A 23,156-nucleotide genomic window follows, 5' to 3' on the forward strand; every position below is an offset into this window, starting at 1 on the left:
TCCTCTGTCAACTTTGAGGGATTTCCAATCAATAGTACAGCTGCCAGTAGCAAAGCATGGAATCAGTTGACTCTGCTAATGACAAAATGAATTTGTCTTGAGATGAACTCAACAACTGGCTTGCTGTGGATGAAGCTATTCCAGTAACTCAAAGTAAATACAGAAGAATTCAGAAGCTGTTGTGATTTATGGAAAAATCAATGTTGCAGAGAAGAGAGTAGTGCTGATGGGTGTGATATGGAAAAAATATTTTAGTAGACAGCTTCTGCAGCATTTTGAAATTGTAATATCTTTTGCAAAACAGCAACCCTTCTTCACTTCTCAGCATGTTATGCAGCATGCAATACTATTTAAATACTAGTTTTCATTTTTCAACTTTATTTTAAATTATGACAATCAAATTTACCATTAAAATAAAACTTTTTTGTCAAATTTTTATCCACTTTATTAATTAATATTTAAATAAATTTATTAATGAATAATAAATTAAAAACTACCACTTTCTTCTTTTTGAACCTGTATAGTTTTAGCTGATGGATTAATAACAGGAGAAATTACTTTTATTTAATAAAACATCTTATTTTAAATTTTAACAGTTCAAATGAAAAGTTTCAGTTATCTTTGAATCCATTTTAACATGTAATTATCAATCTTTATCAAACATTTTATACTGAATACAGTATAGTTTTCAAAAATACTTCATAAATTTTACTGAAACTATATTTTTTACATTTGAGTTTATAATTTATAATAAAAAGATATTAAAATATTTTAAATGATTTTTAGACTATCCTATTTACAACAGATGAAGAAATATTGGAAGCAATTTCTCATCATGATAATGCTTTCAATGATGATAATGACATAACCACACCTATTAATTTGATTGTAGAACGTCCTTGCACATCGGATCCTGATTGCAGTGTTTGTATTTAAAATATATTATTCATATTTTAATTATGAAATTTTTGATTAATTGATTTACATATTTATAGAGTGAGAGACCATTTACAGCAGCTAGTCCTAGTTATCCTGTGGAATCAAAAAAATCTGTTGATTCCTTACCTTATCAGGAGATTGAAAAAAATGCATATTCTTGTACTTGTAAGTGTAGTTTATATTGATATGTAATGAAATTGTAGGAGGACTAATTAGTAATAGATTTTTTTTTAACATAATAGCATAATTTAATTGAAATTTTTTTTCATAAATTTGAAAAATTAATTTCTCAACTATAAAAGTGTTTAAAATTAAGTATTGTTTTAAAATAAAAATAATAGATTTGACAAACGTTTTACAGACATGCCTTGCTAATATGATAGATTAGGTTCCAGACCACTGCCATAAAGCAAAATACAGATTTTTTTTCACATGCCAGTGTAAATTGTGGCTTGGTTCACTAATGGTGGCTGTCAGAAAAGTATAATTATTAGCATACTAACAATTGAGCATCCTACCTTTGATAATAAATTAAAATTGTAATGGTTACAATTTGGACATCCACCTTTAGAGCATTGGAATATTAAAGTAGTTCAAAACGGGTGGTACTCTTGAGGAATGAATTGTAGACCCACCCCATCTGCAACCTGGTGTGACCTATTTACACACTGCTTCTATGTAAAGTGTAGGTTTCAGTTTTGGTGGGAATGGAACGTTTTGCTTTTAATATATATAGAGACTACTTATGAATTAACAGTGAAATAAGGTGGGAATTTGCATTAAAATTTTTTTTATCCACTCAACTCTGCTCCCCCAAGATTAAATCCTGAGTGTACCAATGATAAAACATTATACTAAGTGAAAACAAATGTATTGTTACCAAATTTAAGATATCAGTTTTGGACAAAGTACATAAGAAACTAATGTATATTATACAAACTTTTATTATATGCTATTCTTAGTCTTACTGTCTAGATAGAACCTTGTAACTCAATTTTCATCCACCTTTCAATTAAATATTAATCTAAAGAAGTATTTCAACAATTTAGTGTTCCATACATAAAATTAAAAAGTAGAAAGTAAAAATGATAAAAAAAAGTTTTAAAGAAATGTTTATTCACATAAATGCACTAAAAGGTAAATATAACTTAATTTTTTTCTTGTTCTCTCTTTTGTTTTTTTTTTTTTTGGAGTGAAAAATAAAGTTTATATTATTCATCAAAAAATGTTCCTTTGTGATAAGTTCTACATAGCAATTCTGTGACATACTTCCAAAGAACAAAAGGTAAAAATAATTTTTTTTTTTCAGCTTTCACAGTATTCTTGGTATTATGGAACTAAAAAGAAAAGCATGAGGCACTAATAGGAAGCTCATAAAAATTGATAGAAGGTGTAACTAAGAATATTTCTAAACACGAGTGACCACACTTTTATTTTGGTTGCATAATACCAATACTATGAAAAGCTGGAAAAAAGTTGTTTTTACTTTTTATGTGAAAAAAAATGTAATTCTTTAAAATTTTTAAAAATAATTTTTATAAGTATTTAATGATCTTGACAGAAATTAATATTAAGGTAGTTCAAAATGTAATTGCTTATTATTTATAGAAATAATGCAGACAATTTTAGTCTCATCTTTTTAAAGTTCAAAAATCAACAAGTTATTTATATTCTGTTTTAATATTTTTAGTTAATATTTAAAAAAAAACACACAAATAACTTTATTTTAAATTACCTTTTTCAGGTTTATTATTTACATTATTATCGGGATGGGGTGATTATTCAGACATTGGTCTCACAGGTATAGAACTGATTGGGTGCAATGGAATTGATATGATTCATTTGTCACCCGAAATGATTCGTTTGTCATCAAATGAACCTTGTGAGAAACTCTCAAGGTAAGTGTAAAATTATATATTATTGTATGATATTAATAATTAAATTTAATATTTATTTAAAATTAATTTAGACTCATTGATGGAATTAATGTTACTGTGAATAATGAACATATGTATTTATTTGAATCCAAAGAAGATCATATGCCTTGTTTCTTGATCAGATTTAATAATCCTGTAATAATAAGTGGCTTTCGTATATGGAATTATAATGGAAGCACAGATGATGTCTATAAAGGGGTAAATAATTTTACATACTAATTAATTTTAATTGAATATAAGAAGAATGAAGATTTTATTATGATAAAAAGTTTACTTATTTTATTATAAAAATACATAGATCAATGAATTTTGTAATTTGGGATATTTTTAAAATAATGAAAAATTATTTAATTTACACAAATATAGAAAACAAATTTTTTTTTTTAAGTTTCGTTGTCATCAATATATAATATTTGAATATTTTCTTAAACATATAAGCATTTGTTTGATATGATGTAGATATTTGTAATTGGATGGATTAGAACAGTGTTTCTCAAAGTGGGCGATAACGCCCCCTTGTGGGCACTGGAGGCTTTCAGGGGGGCAGTAGAAGGCTCAAAGAGAATTGGGGGGCGTTAAGGAAATATAGAGGGGCGACGGAAGACAAATTCTATATATAAAAATTCGACGGAATATATATAAAATGTTGACATTTTATATATTTTTTATTTTTTATTGAAGGTCACAACTTGAATATTTCTAACACATTGACTTTTATTTTAGCTCAGCGTTTCTCAAAGTAAGCAATAACGCCCCCTTCTGGCGCGATGAATAGATCTATGATAGAGGCAGGGTATTGAACGGTGACCAAAGGCAAAATTGGGGCTGATAAGAGGAAACATTGCGTTTAATGGTTTCCAGATGATGAGAACAATGTACAGTAAGGGCACAAAGTGTGAGATTCATAGAAAAGTTTTCCTAAGAATATTTCCAATCCTTTTCTCACACAAGAGAAAATGGGTTAGGGGGCGTTGGGTATAACTTTATGGAACAAAGGGGGGCGGTGGATCAAAAAAGTTTGAGAATCACTGGATTAGAAAATAAAAACATCAAAGTATTGGAGTATCTAGTTGTGCCATTGGAATTCTTAAATGACTCATCACAAGCAAGAAATTACATAAAATGTTTTGTTAAAGTTTTACAAAATTTGATGCAAAATTTAATCTGTTTAAAGAATTATATGGTAATGACACCATGTCATGTATAAACAGCATAATTATTTTAAAGGCCATAAGTCACCAGAGGACAACAAAAAATGATGCATGATGTTACTTCAGCATGAAAAAATCATTTCTTGAGTTTACAAAGAGATTGTAGATAATTGATATATGATATGGTTGATATTTTGGGAATTTCAGAAGGCTCTATGCATGCAATTTTTTATAACAACTTGAAAGCATTGTGTCTGTTCTCATGTTTTTCCAAAGAAGATAACAGAGGAGCAATATGAAGATCATGAATTCATCAGCAGAGAACTAATTGACACAATTGATAAAGACCCAGATATCTTAAACAGTGATTACTGGTGATGAAAATGTTTCTTGTAAGATTGTACAGTGCAAATGTACTTCTTGAACATGGACACCAGCAACATGGACTCTTCACAAAGGCAGAAAAAATTGGCTTAGCAAATTCCAGGAGAAGGTACTTGTGGTTTTACTTTCCTGGCTGTTATACATACATAATAAGGGAAAGTATTGTAATCATGTCAAATTTTACCCTCAAAGTTTTTTTGCAAATTCCCATGTTTTAAGACCCATGAACCAAAAATGTCACAAACATCCATATCCACAGAATTTTTTTGTGTTTTGGTATCTATTTTGTTTCGTATCTCAGAATGGGGTAAAGACTAAGAAACAAATTTTGGCATGGTAACTTGTGTATAAGGAACATTGAAGCTATTAAGTTTTGGTGGGCGGTTTTTATAACAAAATTTCATAACTGCTGGGAAAGTTATACAACTTTTTGCTAGATTTTTTAATGTGAAAGGCCTCTTGCAATACAAGTTTGCTTGCAGCAGTATACCTGCTACAATGAGTTCCACATTTACATCCTCAGTTATCTCTGTGATGCAGTAAGACAAAAATAGTTTCATATCTGGCAAGCAAAAAGTTAGGTTTTCTATCAGTGCAATGCAAAAGGATCTTCCAGCTAGTGAATATTTGGCAAAATACTAGATACCAGTACTTCTATAGTTTGACTTTTGCAGACCAAAATGAATTCTCTTCTAAAGGATCACAGATTCAAATCAGCAGAAGTGATGAAAAGTACTGTGATTATTTTCACTCAAGAAGATAATGCAGAATAAGCTGCAAGACTGTTTTATTAAGTGGTATGCATTTTGGCAGAAAGCTGTAGCTGCAATGGTTATTTTGAAGGTAGTTTAATGTAAAATTAAACCAAACTTTTATAGTAAAAGTTTTTATAAAAGTGTGGTTTCATTTCAGTTTGATTCTGCATTGTATATAAAATCTTAACTGTACTGTTTAATTTAATTTATTAACATTTATAATGCTCATAAAATATATTTTATTACTTCATATAAAAAAATTTACATTTCAGGTTAAATATTTGTCTGTTAGTTTGGATGGACATTGTGTTTCACCTCCTGAAGGTTACTTGATACGTAAAGGTCCAGGCAACTGTCATTTTGATTTTGCTCAAGAAATAAGATTCGATAGCATGGCCTCTCCTTGTAATGTTGACTCAGCACAGAGTTTATCTCCACGGTAACTTAATTTAAATAAATTCTACTGCACACAAAAATTAGCTTTTAAAATTGTAATTATTTGATTTTTATATTTTGCTTTAGACCAAGAAAAAATACAGATGATACTATTTCAGACTATGAATCTCCAGTTATGCCTCATGGTTGTATCCTTTTATTTATAAATGAGATCTTTGAAGTAATGAATATATTTCATTAGATGCAGGTCTCAATGATAACATATATAACAATATTTTTAAAATTTGAAGTTAGTACATAATTAAATTGGAAACATTTTAATATCTTTTATTTTCTTCAGAATTTTGGAAATAAACATCTTCAATTAAACTAAATATTTAATAATAAATTTAGAGTAAAGAATCTTCAATATTTTAAACATTTTTATATTTATTAAATTAATATTAAGTTTTCTCTTAATAATTGTTTTAGTCATATTTCAATTACAACTCTTATCCACATGGGGCGATGCATATTATATAGGTTTGAATGGCTTAGAAATGTATGATATTAATGGAAGAAAAATATCTCTGACAGAAAGTAGTAAGTTGAAATAAAATTTCATTCATTTTTTAATATATACTTTAACATTTTGTTGCCAGTTGATGCAGTTTTGCATCATGTGACCTTTATATGACACAGAATTTATAACAGCAGCAAAAACCAAATATACTTAAGGCAAGGCAACAGAATAGCACAGCACAATATTATCTCAGCTTATTTACATTGATGACATAAAACTCTTAGATAATTATGCATCCATACAGGTATAGCTATTAGAAGTTACATATTTGTATTCACTGATATTCATATGGAGTTTGGCCTCGACAAATGCATAACATTTCACATTGAAAAAAAGGAATTCTGAAGAAAAAGGACATTGCACTTGGAAATGGCAACTTCTTTAAATCCACAGATGAAGGTCTATAAACATTTAGAATTCCAACAGACAAAATTCACAGATCATGCATAAATCAGATACTAACAAAAGAATAAACAACAGATTAAATGTGTGTTTTTCATTCATTTTAAAGCAGTTAACACACATCATTCCAGTACTACAGTACAAGTTATACATTCAACACCCAGATCTAGAACAACATCCTCATAAACAGAAAAGACAAGACCCTAAAGATATAGTAAATATTCACTATAAACATATATAAACATGTAGTTTTTTTTTTTTTACTGAAAAGAAGAAACATCAAAATTATACAAAGCAGTAACTCTTGCAACAAAATCAATACACCATTAAATGTACACAACACTGATCTGTATCTGATATAGTGAACAGAATGCACAGATACCATGAAGCAGTCCTTAATCCAAAAGGAGTTCCACATTAATTAAGCATCCTAACAATCTCAGCTAGGATCACATTGACAAAACTGCAATAGATTGCTAACTGGCTTTGGAATGTCTCTTTGGAAAGATGGAAATGGAGTTTCAATAAAAAAATAGCTGACAATATTTACATATTTTAATTTATTCTACATATTTTATTGTCTTCATGCTTTTCATCATGTCCAGTCTGCAATGGAAGATTGTGTCTGTTGTTCCTGGTGATTGGATGTGATGAAAAGTGAAGAAATTTTTGTTTCTTCTGCATATTTTATTTTATTTTATTTATTTTTTAAGATGAAAATGGTTTATGATTGCTGTAAAAGACAGGTCATAAATAAATACAAGAAATTATGGAAACATCTTAAAAGACATAGCACTTCTATGATTTCAAGTATAATATGGTATTTCCTACAACACATCATATTGGGCTGCAAGCTTTTAACACAAACTGATTACTTACTTGCATTGACAAAAATCAATTCTTGTTAGTTTATAACAAGATGATTGGTTAACAAACATAATCTGTTCCAAATAGTTCGTTAACCGATTATCAATTTACCATTTTTATGGGAATTTGATTAATTTGTTCTGGAGAACCCAAAAAATAAATAATATATACACAAATGTAGTAAGAAAGTTATATGTAATAATAAAAATACATATATAATAGTCTTGCATTTTTATTATTCATGTTCTTTCCGTATGTGGGGGTTAAAGAATCTGTCTAACGTTGATTGCTTTTCTCTCTTCTTCAGGATTTTTCAGAAACAATTAATAGCATTGTAATTGTAGAGATCCCTAAGTCTATTAACCTCAACTTGGTTTGGATGCCATTATAAGACCATTGTTCTAACATCCTCCCACTTCTTTAAAAGATGTGTAAGAGAAGATATCAGCATTAATCCTCTTTTTCAGAAGAAAACATATCTTGCTGAGTTTCTTGGTGTTGTTCTATTGTCGGATCAGTTTCAGGTTCCATTATGAGCTCTTCAATGTTCTTTATTTCTCAGATGTGATTTTTGTTATTCCTTTAGCTGCTTGAGTCTTCTTGATTATACTGTATCTTTCTTAGATAAGATTGAACTGCAACCTACTGTAGACCTGTTCAAGCTATACTGCCCAGTAACATCAGACATCTTCTGCCCACTCTCACCTTTTGAAAATAAAAACCAATGCAAAACTTATTGAGTGCCCACCCAACAGTCTTGCGAATACTATAAAAAAATTCCTTGTCAGAAAAATAAAAGGCAGGAACTATAAGGGAGAGTTTCAAAATTTAGAGGAATACTATCCGATCAGTATATACCAGGTAGAGCGTCGGTGTCAACATCTCCCACACTCCGAAAAGTTTCAAATTGTTGTCTGAAGACAAGGAAAGACCAATCAGTATTCATTATTTTATGTCACTTCTTCTTGTGTTTGTCCTGTGAGGTGTTCATTATCCAATTTGTTTGTTAACTGATCATCCACTGTATATATATATTTGGTTGTCCTTTATACAAATCTTTATTCTTAAACTGATCTGGACCAAAATTTGTTTGAGTATTACTCTTAGACCATAGAATTGACACTAAGCTATATATTACCACAAAATATTGGGGTGGTGTATAGATGTTGCATCCTTTACTTGTAGTGCCATCTGTTGGCAAAAATAATAAATAAATGCTAATTATTTTTGTTTTCTGATTGTTGATAATTGTAGCCTGCCAACCCCTACCTAAAGGCATCATCACTGTGGAATTACATTAAAAAGTTGTCCCTTTAGATGAGGATCCATCTATTGGAAGACAGATTTGCAGAGAATTTTGCTAAACAAGTTTTGCATTTCAGTGATGACAAATTCACTGAAGATCCAGATACTAATTTGATAACACTTACTACATAAACCACAAATGGATATATGAGAGAGTAATATTGGCATCTAAAAACAAATGCATTGCCAAATATACCCGGTGGAGTTTTTAAACTCCTTGAAACCAGCTGGACTATCACCTCACAATCTAGATCTATAGGTTGGATCACCAGTATTGCATAATTTTGGTGATCCAAATTTCACAAAAGCAACAGGACAAGAATGATTTTTTTATATTTTACAGTTTCATTATTTTAAATACTCAGGTCAATAAATGCACATTTTAATTACTAGGATCATTGTTTTTACCACACTCTCTCAATTTCACATCTCCAAAACCTGAGCAATGCCAGGCACATGTCACTAGTAGCAAATACAATACATCAAAAGCTTGCACACAAGCATAAAATTGCAAATACAAATTTCAGATGGTTGTAGAAAATAACGTATCCCCTGCAACAGACCAATCATCATATCATTAACAAACAAAATAAAGCTTAATTTTTAACTTGAAAACAAGTGAATTATGAAAAGTTTAGTGATATGTATGTCAATCAGCCAGATCTTGTTTTTTAAGACTGTATAATTTGGCAGAATCTTAAAAAACAAGATCCAATTGTAAAGAAGAATACTTCAATTAATGCATAAAAAATAAAATCCTTTAAAATATTTTCTAATTATATGAAAAATTTTATAAATTTAATTTAAAAATACTTTATGTATATTAAAACAGATATAGCTGCCTATCCCGATAGCATAAATATATTAAAGGATGTTAATAATGATATCCGAACACCAGATAAGTTAATTGACGGAATTAATGATACATTAGACGGAAGACACATGTGGTTGGCACCTATACTTCCTGGTGTGGTGTGTAAAATTATTTTATCTATTTAAATATTAATTAATAAATGTTAGAGAGCCTCAATTAAAATATTGTGAATAAATTATTACAGCTTACAAGAGTTTATATCATTTTTGATTATCCCATTACTATATCCATGATTAAATTATGGAATTATGCAAAAACGCCAACACGTGGAGTTAAAGAATTTGGTGTAAGTGGTATTTACTTTGTTCATACTAACAATAATGATGTATTTTATGATTAATTAGTTGAGAAATTCTAGAAGGTATTAGTATGTGTAATAGATTCAATTCAATATAGATTATATTGAATTGAATCTATTATTTTAATAAAAATATAATTTATGATAAGGTAAGCATCATAACTTAAAATAATGTAAAACAAATTAATAATAATAAACATTTTCAAAAATTGACTTTTTTTCAATGCTTATGGAACAAAATTAATATTCAAAACCTTAAATAAAATTTTGTGCATCATGAGGTATTAATTTTTTAACCAGCTTACAGGAAAAAAGTGAGACTTCTTTTTCTAAAATTGAAGTATAAATCATTACTATACATCTCAGATAGGACATTGCATAACTTTTATAAATGAATTGGAATTTTAAAATGGCATTAAGGCAATAAATACATAACAAAATATAACTTAATAACCTTTACTTTTGTATCTACAACTTTATAGTTTGCTGATAATGCATTTGACATCTACTTTTGAATATACAGTCGACCCCCCCTATAATACGGGTTCCTATAGTTCAGATTCCTGTATGATGGCAAAAAAATTGCGACGGTATCCGTACAAACATGGTAAAAAAACTCTTATAATTTGGTAAAACGTCATCAGGCAGCCGAACTACTTTCCGCTGTCCAGCGCCATGCTACAGAGAATTTAGGCAGGTAAATTGAGTTTACTATCGTCTGTACAGTATTATATATAAATTAAGTTAATATATAATTATAACTTTATTATAATTATATATATACTTTCTGCCATCCAGCGCCACGCTACGGAGAGTTTAGGCGAGTAAGTTGAGTTTACTATCGTCTGTACAGTATGTAAATTAGGTACCGTAAGTCTAATACAGCACTAATTTTATACATTTCTTGTGAAAGAAACATTTCTTATTCAACGGCCATAAAAATTATTTATATTAATGATGTCTCCAAAGTTCAACGAAGTTTTCGCAGAAAAATAACTTATCAGAAATCATGGCCGCCGTTTGGTGCGCTGCTCCGCGACGAAAACAAGCTTAAGCAATGGCGACGTCGAACGGTGCACACTCGGTAAGTAATCTTACAATTTTTTGTTTATAGCATAGTTTATATGGATTATTCCCAAAAAAATATATGTGTTTTGGAAATGTTGAGTTGAATTAGTCTAGGAATCGATTAATTTTATGGAAGAAAACCTTTCAAACAGCCGTAGTCCGTAAACTTCACACATGTCGGGCTGTGATTGGCAAGGTCACCTAAAACATCAATTTCATAAAAAACAGAATGTATCTACCATGTTATAGGGGGGTCGACTGTACTGTTTTTTGTGATAAGTTTGCTTTGTTATATATATATATAATTTGTTTTAATTTACCTGTAATAAATATTTATGCTGATATATTAAGTATGAATGTTTATTTTACAGCTATTAATAGATGACCTGTTAGTTTATAATGGTGTGTTAGCACAAATATGTCCAGGATTTGAAACTATTCCTTATCATACCATTTTGTTTACAACAGACAGAGAAATTTTAAACAAAGAAAAAAATACTGTTGTTAGGTATGATTATAAATTGAAGTAGCTGTGAAAATATGTATTTATTTAGAACAATATTTAATAATATAATTAATAATTCATTAACAGGAACCAAGATGTAGATCATTCTGTACAGTTAACAAATAAAACTGAATTACATACAAAAGGAAGTGCTGAAATTGCAGATCAAGGTAGATAAAAAATATACCATTAAAATTAAAAATTATAACCTGTGTATATAGTTTTATGATTGAAAACGAACTTTGAACTTCACTTTAAAAGATTTAATTACATGGATTAATAATTCTCTTCAATACTAAATCAGTAAAGAGTTATAAATTACAGTATAACCTTGATTTATGAAAGCTTCACTTCTGAGTGTTTATCTCATTCCTGAAACCTGCTATAAATAGGAATGAGCTTATCCATTACTTATAAAGGAAATTTGATTATCTTGCTGGAGAGATAATCTCTTCCTTCAAATCAAAAGTACTTTAAAACACTTATTTACCTAACAGTCAATGATTCTAATTGAATTAAAATAAAATTGTTGATTAGTTCCTTTATACATTTGCTTTTCTCATTTGTAAAAGTAAAAATTTCAGTTTTATTTTAATTGTTTTCTGCTTAATCACTGGTAGAAGGGTTTCTAATTTTATCTCTACATTGTAAAGTTAATTAAACTGCATAATCGTATTAGAATGAAAGGCAGTATGTTCCTAGCAAACAAATACACATTGAATGAAACAAAGAATATGGAGACTAGATTTTATGAGCCATCTAATCATAGCATAGGAAAATTTCAGTTTCATCACAATTGTAATTAGAAAATAAAGAGGAGGGATAAAATGAGGCAGCTCAATATTAAATTTTTGTATATCAAATATTTAGAAATCAAGGTTGCACTGTATTGTGATAATTCATTTCTTTGAATTTTATCACATTGTTTATTAATAATCAAAATAATTTGAATCCTAGATTTTATAAATGTAATCTAATAATTGTCTTAAATAGCTCTGAGGCCAACGACGGGTGTGGGACCAGCCTGTCGGAACAGGAGGTGAGATTACTCTTTCCAGAATCAAAGTACAAGTCATCACTGTGATATATCCTTGCACACGTGCCTCAAGTAGGACATTGCACAACTTTTAGAAAAGAAGTGTGATTTTAAAACAACACTAAATATTTAACATCACTTTTGTACCTACAAAATCATGTTTTGTTACAATATGTAAATTTTGTATCTCACGTAAATAAGCACTTGAATTCTATGTTGTTAATAACTAGCAAGATTTAATACTTGCTAAATTTATTTTATATGTTACAAAACTATTATTTCTAGAAGATTAAAATATTCTATAAATTCTTTTGTTTTGTCAATTATTTCTAGGGAAGAAGATTGTGCTATGATTATTATGTAAACAATAAAATTTTTGTAAAAACTTGTGTGATATACAGTAATTTCATTACTAGAAAAGATATTGTATTAATACAGTATTTTTCAACCTTTTAATAGCAGTACCCCTACTTCTTTATCAATGTGGTTATTGAATTTTTCACACTAATACATGTCATAGGTGATGGATGATCAGTGACACCCAAGTACACCATAGTGCACTGGTTGAAAATCATTGGTATGATATAATAATGAGAATATGATAATTATGTCAGCAAATGATCACTGTAATAGACTATCTGAAATTATAATTTTAATAATGCAGAATTTGAAAATTTATTATCAGCATCTGGGTTTTATTACTACATACATTTACTGCAAATTGTAATCAGATTGAATCAAAATTATGACATAAGATTTTAATAACTAAAAAAGAATTAAATCATAATTAGCAAGCACGTAGACAATATATTTTAATAATGTCTAGAGCCAAGGACTCTCAAATATGCTGCTAAGAAAATTTTATAGTTAGGTCAATTCTGTGTGATTCTTTAATCTAGGACTCTAGGATTCACCAAGTATCAAAATTTCTGCTATTTAGGACAGTTTTTGAGAAATTCATCTTGGATAATAGGATTATCCACATTCCTTTGTGTTCATGATTTTATTTCAAGAGATCCTTATACAGTAATACCCGGAGTTACGCGATATTCAAATCTCGTCGATTCGTCTTTTGTTTGAGCGCCACGCAACCCTTGATTACTCACTCCCCCCACACTATTGTTCAGCTTACATGTTCGGACATTTCGCGCGGAATCCACACATAGCTACAATTTATTTTGTGTTATTTATTTCTGTGTTTGTTATATCTACGGAGACTGGAGAGACTCTACTACGTCATCCAAACGAAGTAGAACTAATTCTTCTGCATCAAACAAGAAAAGAAAAACTTTATCTTTGGAATGTAAAGTTAACATTGGGTATGTTCGTAAAGTCGAACGAGTTAAGCGAGAATGAAGTCATCGTTATTCCTATTTCGTTAGACTTTTCGAACGATTCGTTACTAACGCGTTTAACTCGTTTGACTTTACGAACGTACCCATTATTAAAGACTTCGATACAAAAATGAAAATTTGTGAATTGGCAAAGAAGTTTGATCTACCGGAATTGTCGGTCAGAACAATTATAAAAGGCAAAGAAAAAATTCTCGAAGCTGTGAAAAATGCTCAATCTTTAAATTCAAGCATCATTCGTAAACGTCACAGTATTATCGCTGAGATGGAAACAATGTTAAAATTATGGCGTAATAATCGAGTAAATGTGAAAAATTGTAAAATAATATAGGCCTAAATTGTTATACATATGTATCATCTAAGATTTTATTAAGCATTTTTTTCTAAATTATTGTTTTCTTTAGTCTCTGGCCCCAATTAAAAATTATTTGTATGCATTTATATGCGAAATTATACCCCAACTTACGCGGTTACCGCTCAGTCCTACCTATCGCGTAAGTTCGGGGTATTACTGTATTTTCATATAGGTACAACCACAAGTCATTTTCTATAGTAGTCACAGATAACTTATAATGTATCAATTCCATTGATTTGATTCTGGAATTGATTCTTTACTACTTGATTTGATTATTCATGCCATATATGTCAAGCATCAAGATATTCATTTATAACAGATGCAATATGATTTGTTAAGAATGAAGGAATTATTCAATGACAAGTGCCTGAAGTATTAGAGCAGGAGATAAAGTAATTAAAGAAAAAAAATGATTGAACTTACTCTTTGGAGTATATGATCAGAGAACAAAATTATTCTGATGCTAAAATTATTGATCAAAGCAAATTAATATCCTTAAAACAAACAAAATTTACAAAAATATATTTTTTCATCAATATAAGTGATTTGGTAATGTAGAACTCTAACAAAAACAATGGAAAGACAATCCTAGATTCAATTATGATTAAATTGAAATTACAACCGCATTTGATTTAATTTTAAAAGTTGTAGAGCAAAAATATAATATATTTTTGTTTTTGTGCTAAGAGTTTCTATTTAAATTATATTTAAATGTCAACAGTATCCCATTTATTATTAAGTTTAAATTGAAATCATAAAATGTATTTGATCTATATAATAATGGAATATAATGTTTTGACATCATGACAACGGCTGCAAGAACAGCCAAACATATTGATTTTCTCAACCTTTACTATCAACAGTTTATTGTTATCAGTGTTTATCAGCAGTATGTTTTCTTCAGTTCCAAATTTAGCAAGACCATGAACATTCTGATGAAGAGATATAAACTATGCAAGATTTTCAAAGTTTAGTCAATATTGTTTTCAAATTCCAAAGACAAAAGAATTGCTAACATTATTGTGTTAATTGCACAATTAACAACATTGGAGACTGAACTAGGAAGGTTAAAACCTATCACTTCACTATACATGGAAGTGGAGTTTCTGCCTGTCTTTGATCATCTCCAGCTTCAAGCAGTTGCTTTCATTCTGACTGATCTGACTTAGGTACATTCAGCCAATGAAAATTTCTGATCCAGACAGCATCTGAACTTGCTTTTTATCACTGGCAGCAAAGCCAATAACTGTTTATTACATGCACCCTAGCCTTCCTCTGACATCAGGTGTCCAACACTCTACCAAGACCTCTTCTCCATCTGAAGTAGCAATTTGAATGGACAATGATATCAGTGAGGAATGAGTGTCTTGATATTGATATTTCAAGATATGAGGGGAGATTTTTTTTCAATCTCCAATGGTCCATAAAACAAAGACAAGTGTAAATAACAAAATGAAATTATCATCATAAGTTAGGTACAAACATGGTTACTTTTTGACATAATCACTGTGAAGATTGAGGCATTTGTCTATCTGTGGACAAGCTTTGGAATCCCCTCTTCATAGAATGTTACTGCCAGTGATTGAGATGAGCCTTAACATTGTTTTGAAGATTGTCATTAGTCTCAAACCTCTGCCCTGCTAGCCAAGTTTTCAGTTCAGGAAAGAAGTGGAAGTCTTCACACTTTTAAAGTGTGAAGACTTCCACTTTTTCTTTTAAAGTGTGAAGACTTGCCTTTCAGACTTTCACCTAGCTTGGAACTTTTTAAACACCCAGTGTACAGCCCTGATTTAGCACTGAGTGACTTCCAGCTCTTTCCTGAACTGAAAACATGGCTAGGACTAATGATGATTTTCAAAACAATGTTAAGGCCCATCTCAAGTCACTGGCAGCAACATTCTATGAAGAGGGTATTTCAAAGCTCATCCACAGGTAGACAAATGACTCAATCTTCACAGTGATTATGTCAAAAAGTAACCATGTTTGTACCTAACTTATGATAATAATTTCATTTTGTTATTTACACTTGTCTTTGTTTTGTGGACCATCGGAGGTTGGAAAAAAAAACAGCCTACGTATAAAGGAGTAGGTAGCCCAAGAAGCTGATGGTCACTCCACCTGATGTGGTGGGGATCAGATAGTAAAGTCATGGAGTTCCAATCCCTGGTGCAGCATTTATACAGTAGAGACTCTGATGTCCACAGAGCCCTCCAGCTACGTGGATGATGTATAGGCCAGTCCAGTGTTAATTACTAACAGTCATTCTTTTCTCTTAGAACTTGTTCATGTATGTCTTTTCATCTCTATTTATTAACTTGGCAACCCTCATTTTCTTTTCCAACCCCTTGTCCTATTCTGGATTTCAGATCACTCAGGCGTTCCAATCAATAAGGCAATAAATAGCACAGCTTGAACTGACCTAATCTGGTGGGAAACCCCCCTACAGAGAACCTTCTGAGGTCTGTCTTCCTGCCTGCCTACAGACTGACAGGCATGGCTATCAGAGGCAAAGGCTAGACCACCTCTGATCCTTCCATTGCTGGCCATATAAATACTATGTCACATCAGATGGAGATGGTAAAAAATTAATGCCATTTTGTATTCATGAAATATCCCATCTTGTCCAGCCTGCCTATTCCAGTCCATATTGCAGGGATGATGATCATTATTTTGCTGTCAGCTCATTTGTCCACAACATAAACAGGAACAATCAACCCTGGGCTCTTCTCTCCATCTGATGCCAACTAATTGAACAAATTATTTTCTTACAGTGAGTAAACAATATGGCAAAACAGATTAAATCATTTTATTTTCACTGAAAAAAATGTAAAAGTTCCAATAACAGAATGAAATTTTCAGTATAAAAGTTTTCTTTAAAAGTATGACATCATCCTAAACAATGCATTATAAGACTATCACACAGTTGATTTACCTTAAAATAAACACCAATAAAGCAGATTTTGCATTGTCCTGTCATTTTACCATTAACATTAATTTTCATGTGATGAAGCAAACAAAAATCTTATGATAATTTGTTAAACTAAATTGTAAATTACCTTCACAACCCCAATAAGCCATTTCCAATGTAAACAATAAATAGTAGTACTATCATAAATGTTCCATTTAGAGTAGAATAAGTAAGCAAAAATTGGTTTTAACCTCCCATTGTAGAGCAATTTGAACATCTGATTTCAGTAACCATTCTACTGTACAGTATTCAGAAGATAGGAGTTAAAGTTTAAGGACACCTACCACTTTAAATGGATGCAGTCCCATGTAAACACATGCTAGTTTGTATATCAGGGAGTACATACAGTGATTCTGGGTTTGGCTACTTTGTGCCAAATTTGGCTTTTTTTTATTTTTTGGAACCAAAAGTATTTTCATTTTTTAAAATAATCTTCATAATATAGACTAGTATGCTATTCACGCCAAGTAACAATAATTAGTAGTAAAAACTCACTGTGTTTGGCGTTATTGCTCGTTTTTTCCCGTTTATTCAAGCGCTTTCGACGAATATATATTTCCGTCGAATATATATGAAAAATTATTTAATTTTAAATTTGTGTGTTCTTTTATCGAACGTCCATCTTCGATTAAAACATCTTTACCTGAAGACGACGGAAATATATATTCGTCGAAAGCGCTTGAATAAACGGGAAAAAACGAGCAATAACGCCAAACACAGTGAGTTTTTACTACTAATTATAATCTTCAACAGAAACAAAATCACGGATTTCATTTAACTTTGTTTAACCACTCTGATATACCACTTTACAGTCTTCTCCTTATTTTGTTTGATTTGAAAAGCATTTAGAACATTAATTTGTGTTTGTAAATAACTTTTATTTTATTTACCTTTATTTGGTAAATTAATTCAAAATATTACAGTTTAGATATTTCATTTGCCCTAATTCTCTAAATTATACAATCTCAACTGTGATCTCAAATATACAAATTTTCAATAAAGCAAACTAACTATTGTTCCCCTAGCAATTTGTTAACACAAGTTAATTGTAAAATGACCACTGCCAAACTGACCACCAGAATTAAACATTATTGATCATTCTGGTTTTACTATTCTTAGTTATTCCAAGATCTGAATAAAAAATTACTTAAGGAAAGTATACAGAAATGAAAGAATTCATTTCAACTTGAAAATTATGAAAGATTTTGTTCATATCTGAATTATCTAATACCAAATAAAAAATAAAATACTTCATCGTGCTAACCTGAATTACTTCTTTATAATTTATGGAATATCTTATTTTAATAATGGTACCAAAAATGTTTGTATTCTGTTTTTCTAACTTTTGAAATGTTTAAGTTTTTCTGAAGAAGGATCATCAAATTAAGTTTTCAAATTATTTTAATCGCAAATATATTCTAAATATAATAATTATTTAAAATTTCTCAAATGGTTTTTATTCTCATTATGTTATATCTATCTTTCATGAAATTTATCTATCTGAATATGATATTTTAATCTAACTATATGAAAAACAATCAGCAAATGTTTATACAAAATATGAGACATTTAATTATAAATTTATTCCCAAATTTTAACTTCCTTTTTACACCACCTCATTTTATTTTATAAACAAAAACTTTTCCAATTTTAAAGCCATGACACAGGCCATCCCCAAAACCCCTTAACGTCCAGTCCCGAGTTAACTCGGGCATGTTACATAACGTTACAAAAAATGCGGTCCTTTCGGCCCCCCAAAATTTTTTTGATTTTTGGAATGTTTTTTAAGTCTCCAAATTTTTTCAAAAATTTTTACCCGCGCAAAAAACTTTTATCGCGATTTTAATTAGCCTTTGATAAGGCTCGATTAAGGCTTAATTGTTTTTTAATGGGATTTTTTTTATCAAAATTAATTAATCGTTCTAAAGTTGTAGTGCACGGATTTGACTTCGGTAAAGTTATTTAAAGCTACTTTCTGATGTCAAAACGACCTCCGATAGTTTTTTAATTAATAGATTTTATTATATATAAATTTAATTAATTAGGAGAGTCAGAAATCGCAATAAAATTTTTAATTTTTTAAAAATATAGGCCTAATTAGTAGTCATCCTACTTTAAACCCTTGTCCTCCTGAGACATCTGAGAATGCCCCGGGAAATCCCACTGCAGCTGTTCTCAAGGTCACCCAGCTGTGTAAACAATGACTCATCAGTGTCAAATTTCACAGAAAGGCAAGACAATGGAAAATAACATTTGAAGCTTTTTCTTCAAAATTAACGCATTTCTTTCGTTTTTTCAGTTTTAAGTATTTTTTTATGCTTAATTACATTATAATTAAAAACAGGTGGGCGTTAAGACGTTAAGCACACTATATTAGGGATATTTGGCCCATTAATGGCAAATGTCCTTTACATCAAGGAGCCTGGTTAATATGTAGTCTAATGAAATAGCAAAGTAACAGAAAAATTCTTGAATGAAAACTCAAATGCTTAATTATTTATAGTTTATTCCAGGTTAAGTATCAATGTTTAGTCATGAGTATACTTCTAATGTCATAGCAGTTTATGCCTAAATAAAAAGTGTTAAAAATCCATTAGAAGTTGCATTTTCCATCTTTATTACTATTTAGTAATTAATTTTTAACTTTCACTTACAACCAAGATTAATTAAGTTTATTTATATAATGAAAACTGCTACAAATCATTCATGTATTGTTATGCTCTCAGTTAATTTTTCCTCAGGAAACAATGCATGAGAAAATTTTACAATATCCAAATGAATTCTACAATAAATAATCTTGACTAATTCGGGTAATGCTTTATCATATCATTTAAAGACAAATTTATAGAACTAACTCAGAATTTTATTCTTACATCCATGTTTAATTACAGTTCTTTACTAGTAAGTATTACTGAAAGTAACAAAATAATTAGTTATTAATTAATTACATCAAATTTTTCCAGGAAATCTACCTTCTTCTATTTGCTCGTCCCATTTTGCAATCTAGTTATATATATAAAACAAAATTCTAAGTTAAATGTATTAATGGATAAAAGATAACTATAATAATAATTATTTACCCATGCATTGGGGCAAAGAGATTTGTACACTCTCTTGAAATATTCACAAGGCTCGTAGTCAGTTCCTTTAATTTTCCGGCATCGATGGTAGTCAAGAAAATTCTGATAACAGTTTCTAAAAATAACATATCTTAGTCAGATTTAAATTTCATTTGGTTTAGTATCAATGTATTGGGCTTTGGGAAGTTTATTATATAAACTGATATTTTGTTAATAATTTTATTAAAAACAAAATGAGCAACAACAAGATAAGAATGATGAACTATAAAAACTAATAATTAGTCTGAAAGTTTTTTCACTACTTTAGTCTTAAATTATATTTATCTTCATTATATAAAATGTAAATGTTTAATAAAATCATAAGAAAATTTTAATTAGTATCTTCCCTAATCATTTTTAAAAGTATCATAAACTAACTTATATACTTTAAAATTTTTGTTATCACTACTAAAAATTTACAGAAATGTTATCAAAAGCATCTTATTTTAAAAAAGTGCTATAAAATCATCTTTCTATTGATTTGGTTAGTGAAACTAAATTAATATTAATTAACATTAAAAGTGCTCAGCAAGTAAACACAGAAATTAAAACACCTTAATTTGTTGCTGAGAAATATAATTGAAAAACTAACATTTTCAACCTGATTATATTTCTCAGCAACAAATTAAGGTGTTTTAATTTCTGTCTTAATATTAATTAAAAAAATATATACTTTGTCTGATTCTGATTTGGGAATCGAGGATCAAATGGAGGTGTCCAGAATTTATATTCTTCAGTTTCGCCACCCATGTTATCTGTAAAAAAATTAAATATTAATTACATATAATTTCAATTTTTTAAAAATCCAAGAAATAAATTGTAAAATTTCATCAATGCTATATACCTCAATAACATAAACAATTTAATTCCCACTGTTAATGAAAGCATCATTTAAGTATCTATAACTTAGATTGTTTGTTTAAAATATGTCTATCTATCTCAGTCAATTTAAAGATTAGTCCAACGGCAAAAGGGATTTTTCCAACACTGCATGTGTTCCAACACACTAGTTTACCAACATAATGCAGCATTACTGGGTATGCATCTAGAACTATGTAACTAGTCTAGAAAATGAAGTGGCCACGGAACAGGGCAATGCTATCCTATCTAGCAATTGCCAAACCACTCTGCAAGCCACTGATGCACATCTGTCTGGGAATGAGCTGGCACACCATCATGCTGGTACCAAACCACTGTAGTTATCACATACCCTTTTTGTTGAACAATTTTTTTTACTGAATACATTAATTTTTTTATCATTGTGGCATTTTTTAAAAATGATTATTAAAAATTTTTTGCCTTGGATAGATATTTATATGTGAGAATCCAAACTTTAACAAAAATCAGTCGATATCGTCATACTTGTAGTAGTAATCTCAAGTAGGGAGTGCAAGTGGAGATTTTCTCAGGTAGTAGATGACGACAATAATTGTTGTCATCTACTACCTGAGAAAATCTCCACTTGCACTTTCTCAATGGCAAAGCAATGTTTTACCATGATCCCTTGATCTCCCGGCCATGCATTACCAAAGATCGTAATTGACGGCTGAAAGAGGCAGTTGCCGCCTAATTCTCTGAGGCAAGAAGTCACCACCCAGTCTCTAATGAGAGTCTCTGCCAGTTCCTTGACTGATAATCTGTACTTCAAAACAAATTAACCTATCAACTTGGACCCGAAACATTTGTGCTTCTGAATTGGAATAACTTCGTTGTCAAACCTGAAATAATTCTAGATTTCATCAACTTCAAATCTACTCCCGGAATACATCTTATCCAGAACTGTTCAACCTTTCTAAGAAATAGACTGGCATCAAGTCTACAACCAGATCCTTCAACTACAGGTATTTATCGCCATGCGAACCTCAAGTAAACTCTCTCTTTTGAGAAATGCAGAGGTATCTAGACCTATTTTAGCTCAATTTATTATAACTCGTTTAACAATATAAAATGTAATTTCCTTTACAAATAAACGGTTGTTTTGTTAACCTAGTCCTTACACGAGTCATTTACTGCTTGCTATCTCCATTCTGAATCCGATCGCTTACTCATGTGGCCACTCTCATGACCTTTCTAATTCAAACTGATTTGCCATCACAGCTTCCGTGTCAATCGGGACACGATGGTGTCTTCCTGACAGGGCATTGAAGAGGTGCCAATTCTCCAGTCACATATATATAAATTATTTTAGCACTGGAATAAATAGGCATCCCCATGCATACAATCTTGCAATGCTGGGGGGAAAAAAACTCTTGCCTGGACAGATGTTTAAGTGGACACCCTATATATATATCAATTTAAACAAATTAACAGAATAAAATAAAAATATTATAAAATTATATTAAAATTAACATTTGAACAAAAACTCAATTAAGAACATGGCTGTAGAGTCAAAATCAGAGCAATTTTGTGCAGAGATAATAAAAATACCATTAACCATTTTAGTAGGTTATTATTATTAATACATTGAGCTTTTATGAAAGACTTTGGTTCATCATTACACTAGGCATTCTGTATAAGAATACACTTCACGAACACAATATTTTAGCATTTATCATTATAAACTAAACAAAAAATAAACGGAAAATTTTTAATGTAAATGATGTCCACTGACACAGATTTAAAAACTGATTGCTCAGTTTCTAAATAGAAAACTATTTATAAAGATTTAAGAGTTATATAGATAGGAAAAATTACTTTTTAAAAGTATAATAAATATTAATTAAAGCAAGCATTGACACACAAACAGGAGAGAACTCAAAGTATAGGCTACATATCTTTGGCAGTTTCAAGAAAAATCATGAAGGCACATGTCTGGAGTACAAAAAATACTTTACATTTTCTAAAGATGTTCTGGTGATTTTAGATAAAGGAAAGTTGCTTGAT

At 30.0% G+C, this 23,156-nt stretch overlaps 2 protein-coding genes across 2 annotated transcripts in view; one reads left to right on the forward strand and one right to left on the reverse strand.

Moving 5' to 3' along the window:
• Positions 1 to 13,494, forward strand: part of LOC111613442 (protein KIAA0556-like) — a 95,026-nt gene extending 81,532 nt beyond the window's left edge. Inside the window, exons 21-32 of the mRNA XM_023354800.1 lie at positions 787 to 924; positions 996 to 1,104; positions 2,684 to 2,837; positions 2,909 to 3,074; positions 5,439 to 5,605; positions 5,689 to 5,750; positions 6,034 to 6,144; positions 9,531 to 9,670; positions 9,757 to 9,858; positions 11,310 to 11,446; positions 11,531 to 11,613; positions 12,437 to 13,494. Of these exons, the coding sequence (XP_023210568.1) occupies positions 787 to 924; positions 996 to 1,104; positions 2,684 to 2,837; positions 2,909 to 3,074; positions 5,439 to 5,605; positions 5,689 to 5,750; positions 6,034 to 6,144; positions 9,531 to 9,670; positions 9,757 to 9,858; positions 11,310 to 11,446; positions 11,531 to 11,613; positions 12,437 to 12,486 (1,419 nt within the window). The 3' untranslated portion in view covers positions 12,487 to 13,494. The remainder of the gene's footprint in view (positions 1 to 786; positions 925 to 995; positions 1,105 to 2,683; positions 2,838 to 2,908; positions 3,075 to 5,438; positions 5,606 to 5,688; positions 5,751 to 6,033; positions 6,145 to 9,530; positions 9,671 to 9,756; positions 9,859 to 11,309; positions 11,447 to 11,530; positions 11,614 to 12,436) is intronic.
• A 6,501-nt stretch (positions 13,495 to 19,995) lies between these two features.
• On the reverse strand, positions 19,996 to 21,101 carry LOC111613443 (cytochrome c oxidase subunit 6B2-like). The gene is made up of 3 exons (XM_023354801.1): positions 20,947 to 21,101; positions 20,235 to 20,349; positions 19,996 to 20,157 (listed from the first exon to the last, which is right to left on the reverse strand). The coding sequence occupies exons 1-3, from the start codon at positions 21,021 to 21,023 to the stop codon at positions 20,104 to 20,106; spliced, it is 246 nt and encodes an 81-aa protein (XP_023210569.1). The 5' UTR covers positions 21,024 to 21,101; the 3' UTR covers positions 19,996 to 20,103.
• Between the last annotated feature and the right edge of the window lie 2,055 nt (positions 21,102 to 23,156).

The sequence above is a fragment of the Centruroides sculpturatus genome, unplaced genomic scaffold (genome assembly GCF_000671375.1).
Source record: "Centruroides sculpturatus isolate CEXI.00-Female unplaced genomic scaffold, Cexi_2.0 scaffold1819, whole genome shotgun sequence".
NCBI lineage: Eukaryota > Metazoa > Arthropoda > Arachnida > Scorpiones > Buthidae > Centruroides > Centruroides sculpturatus.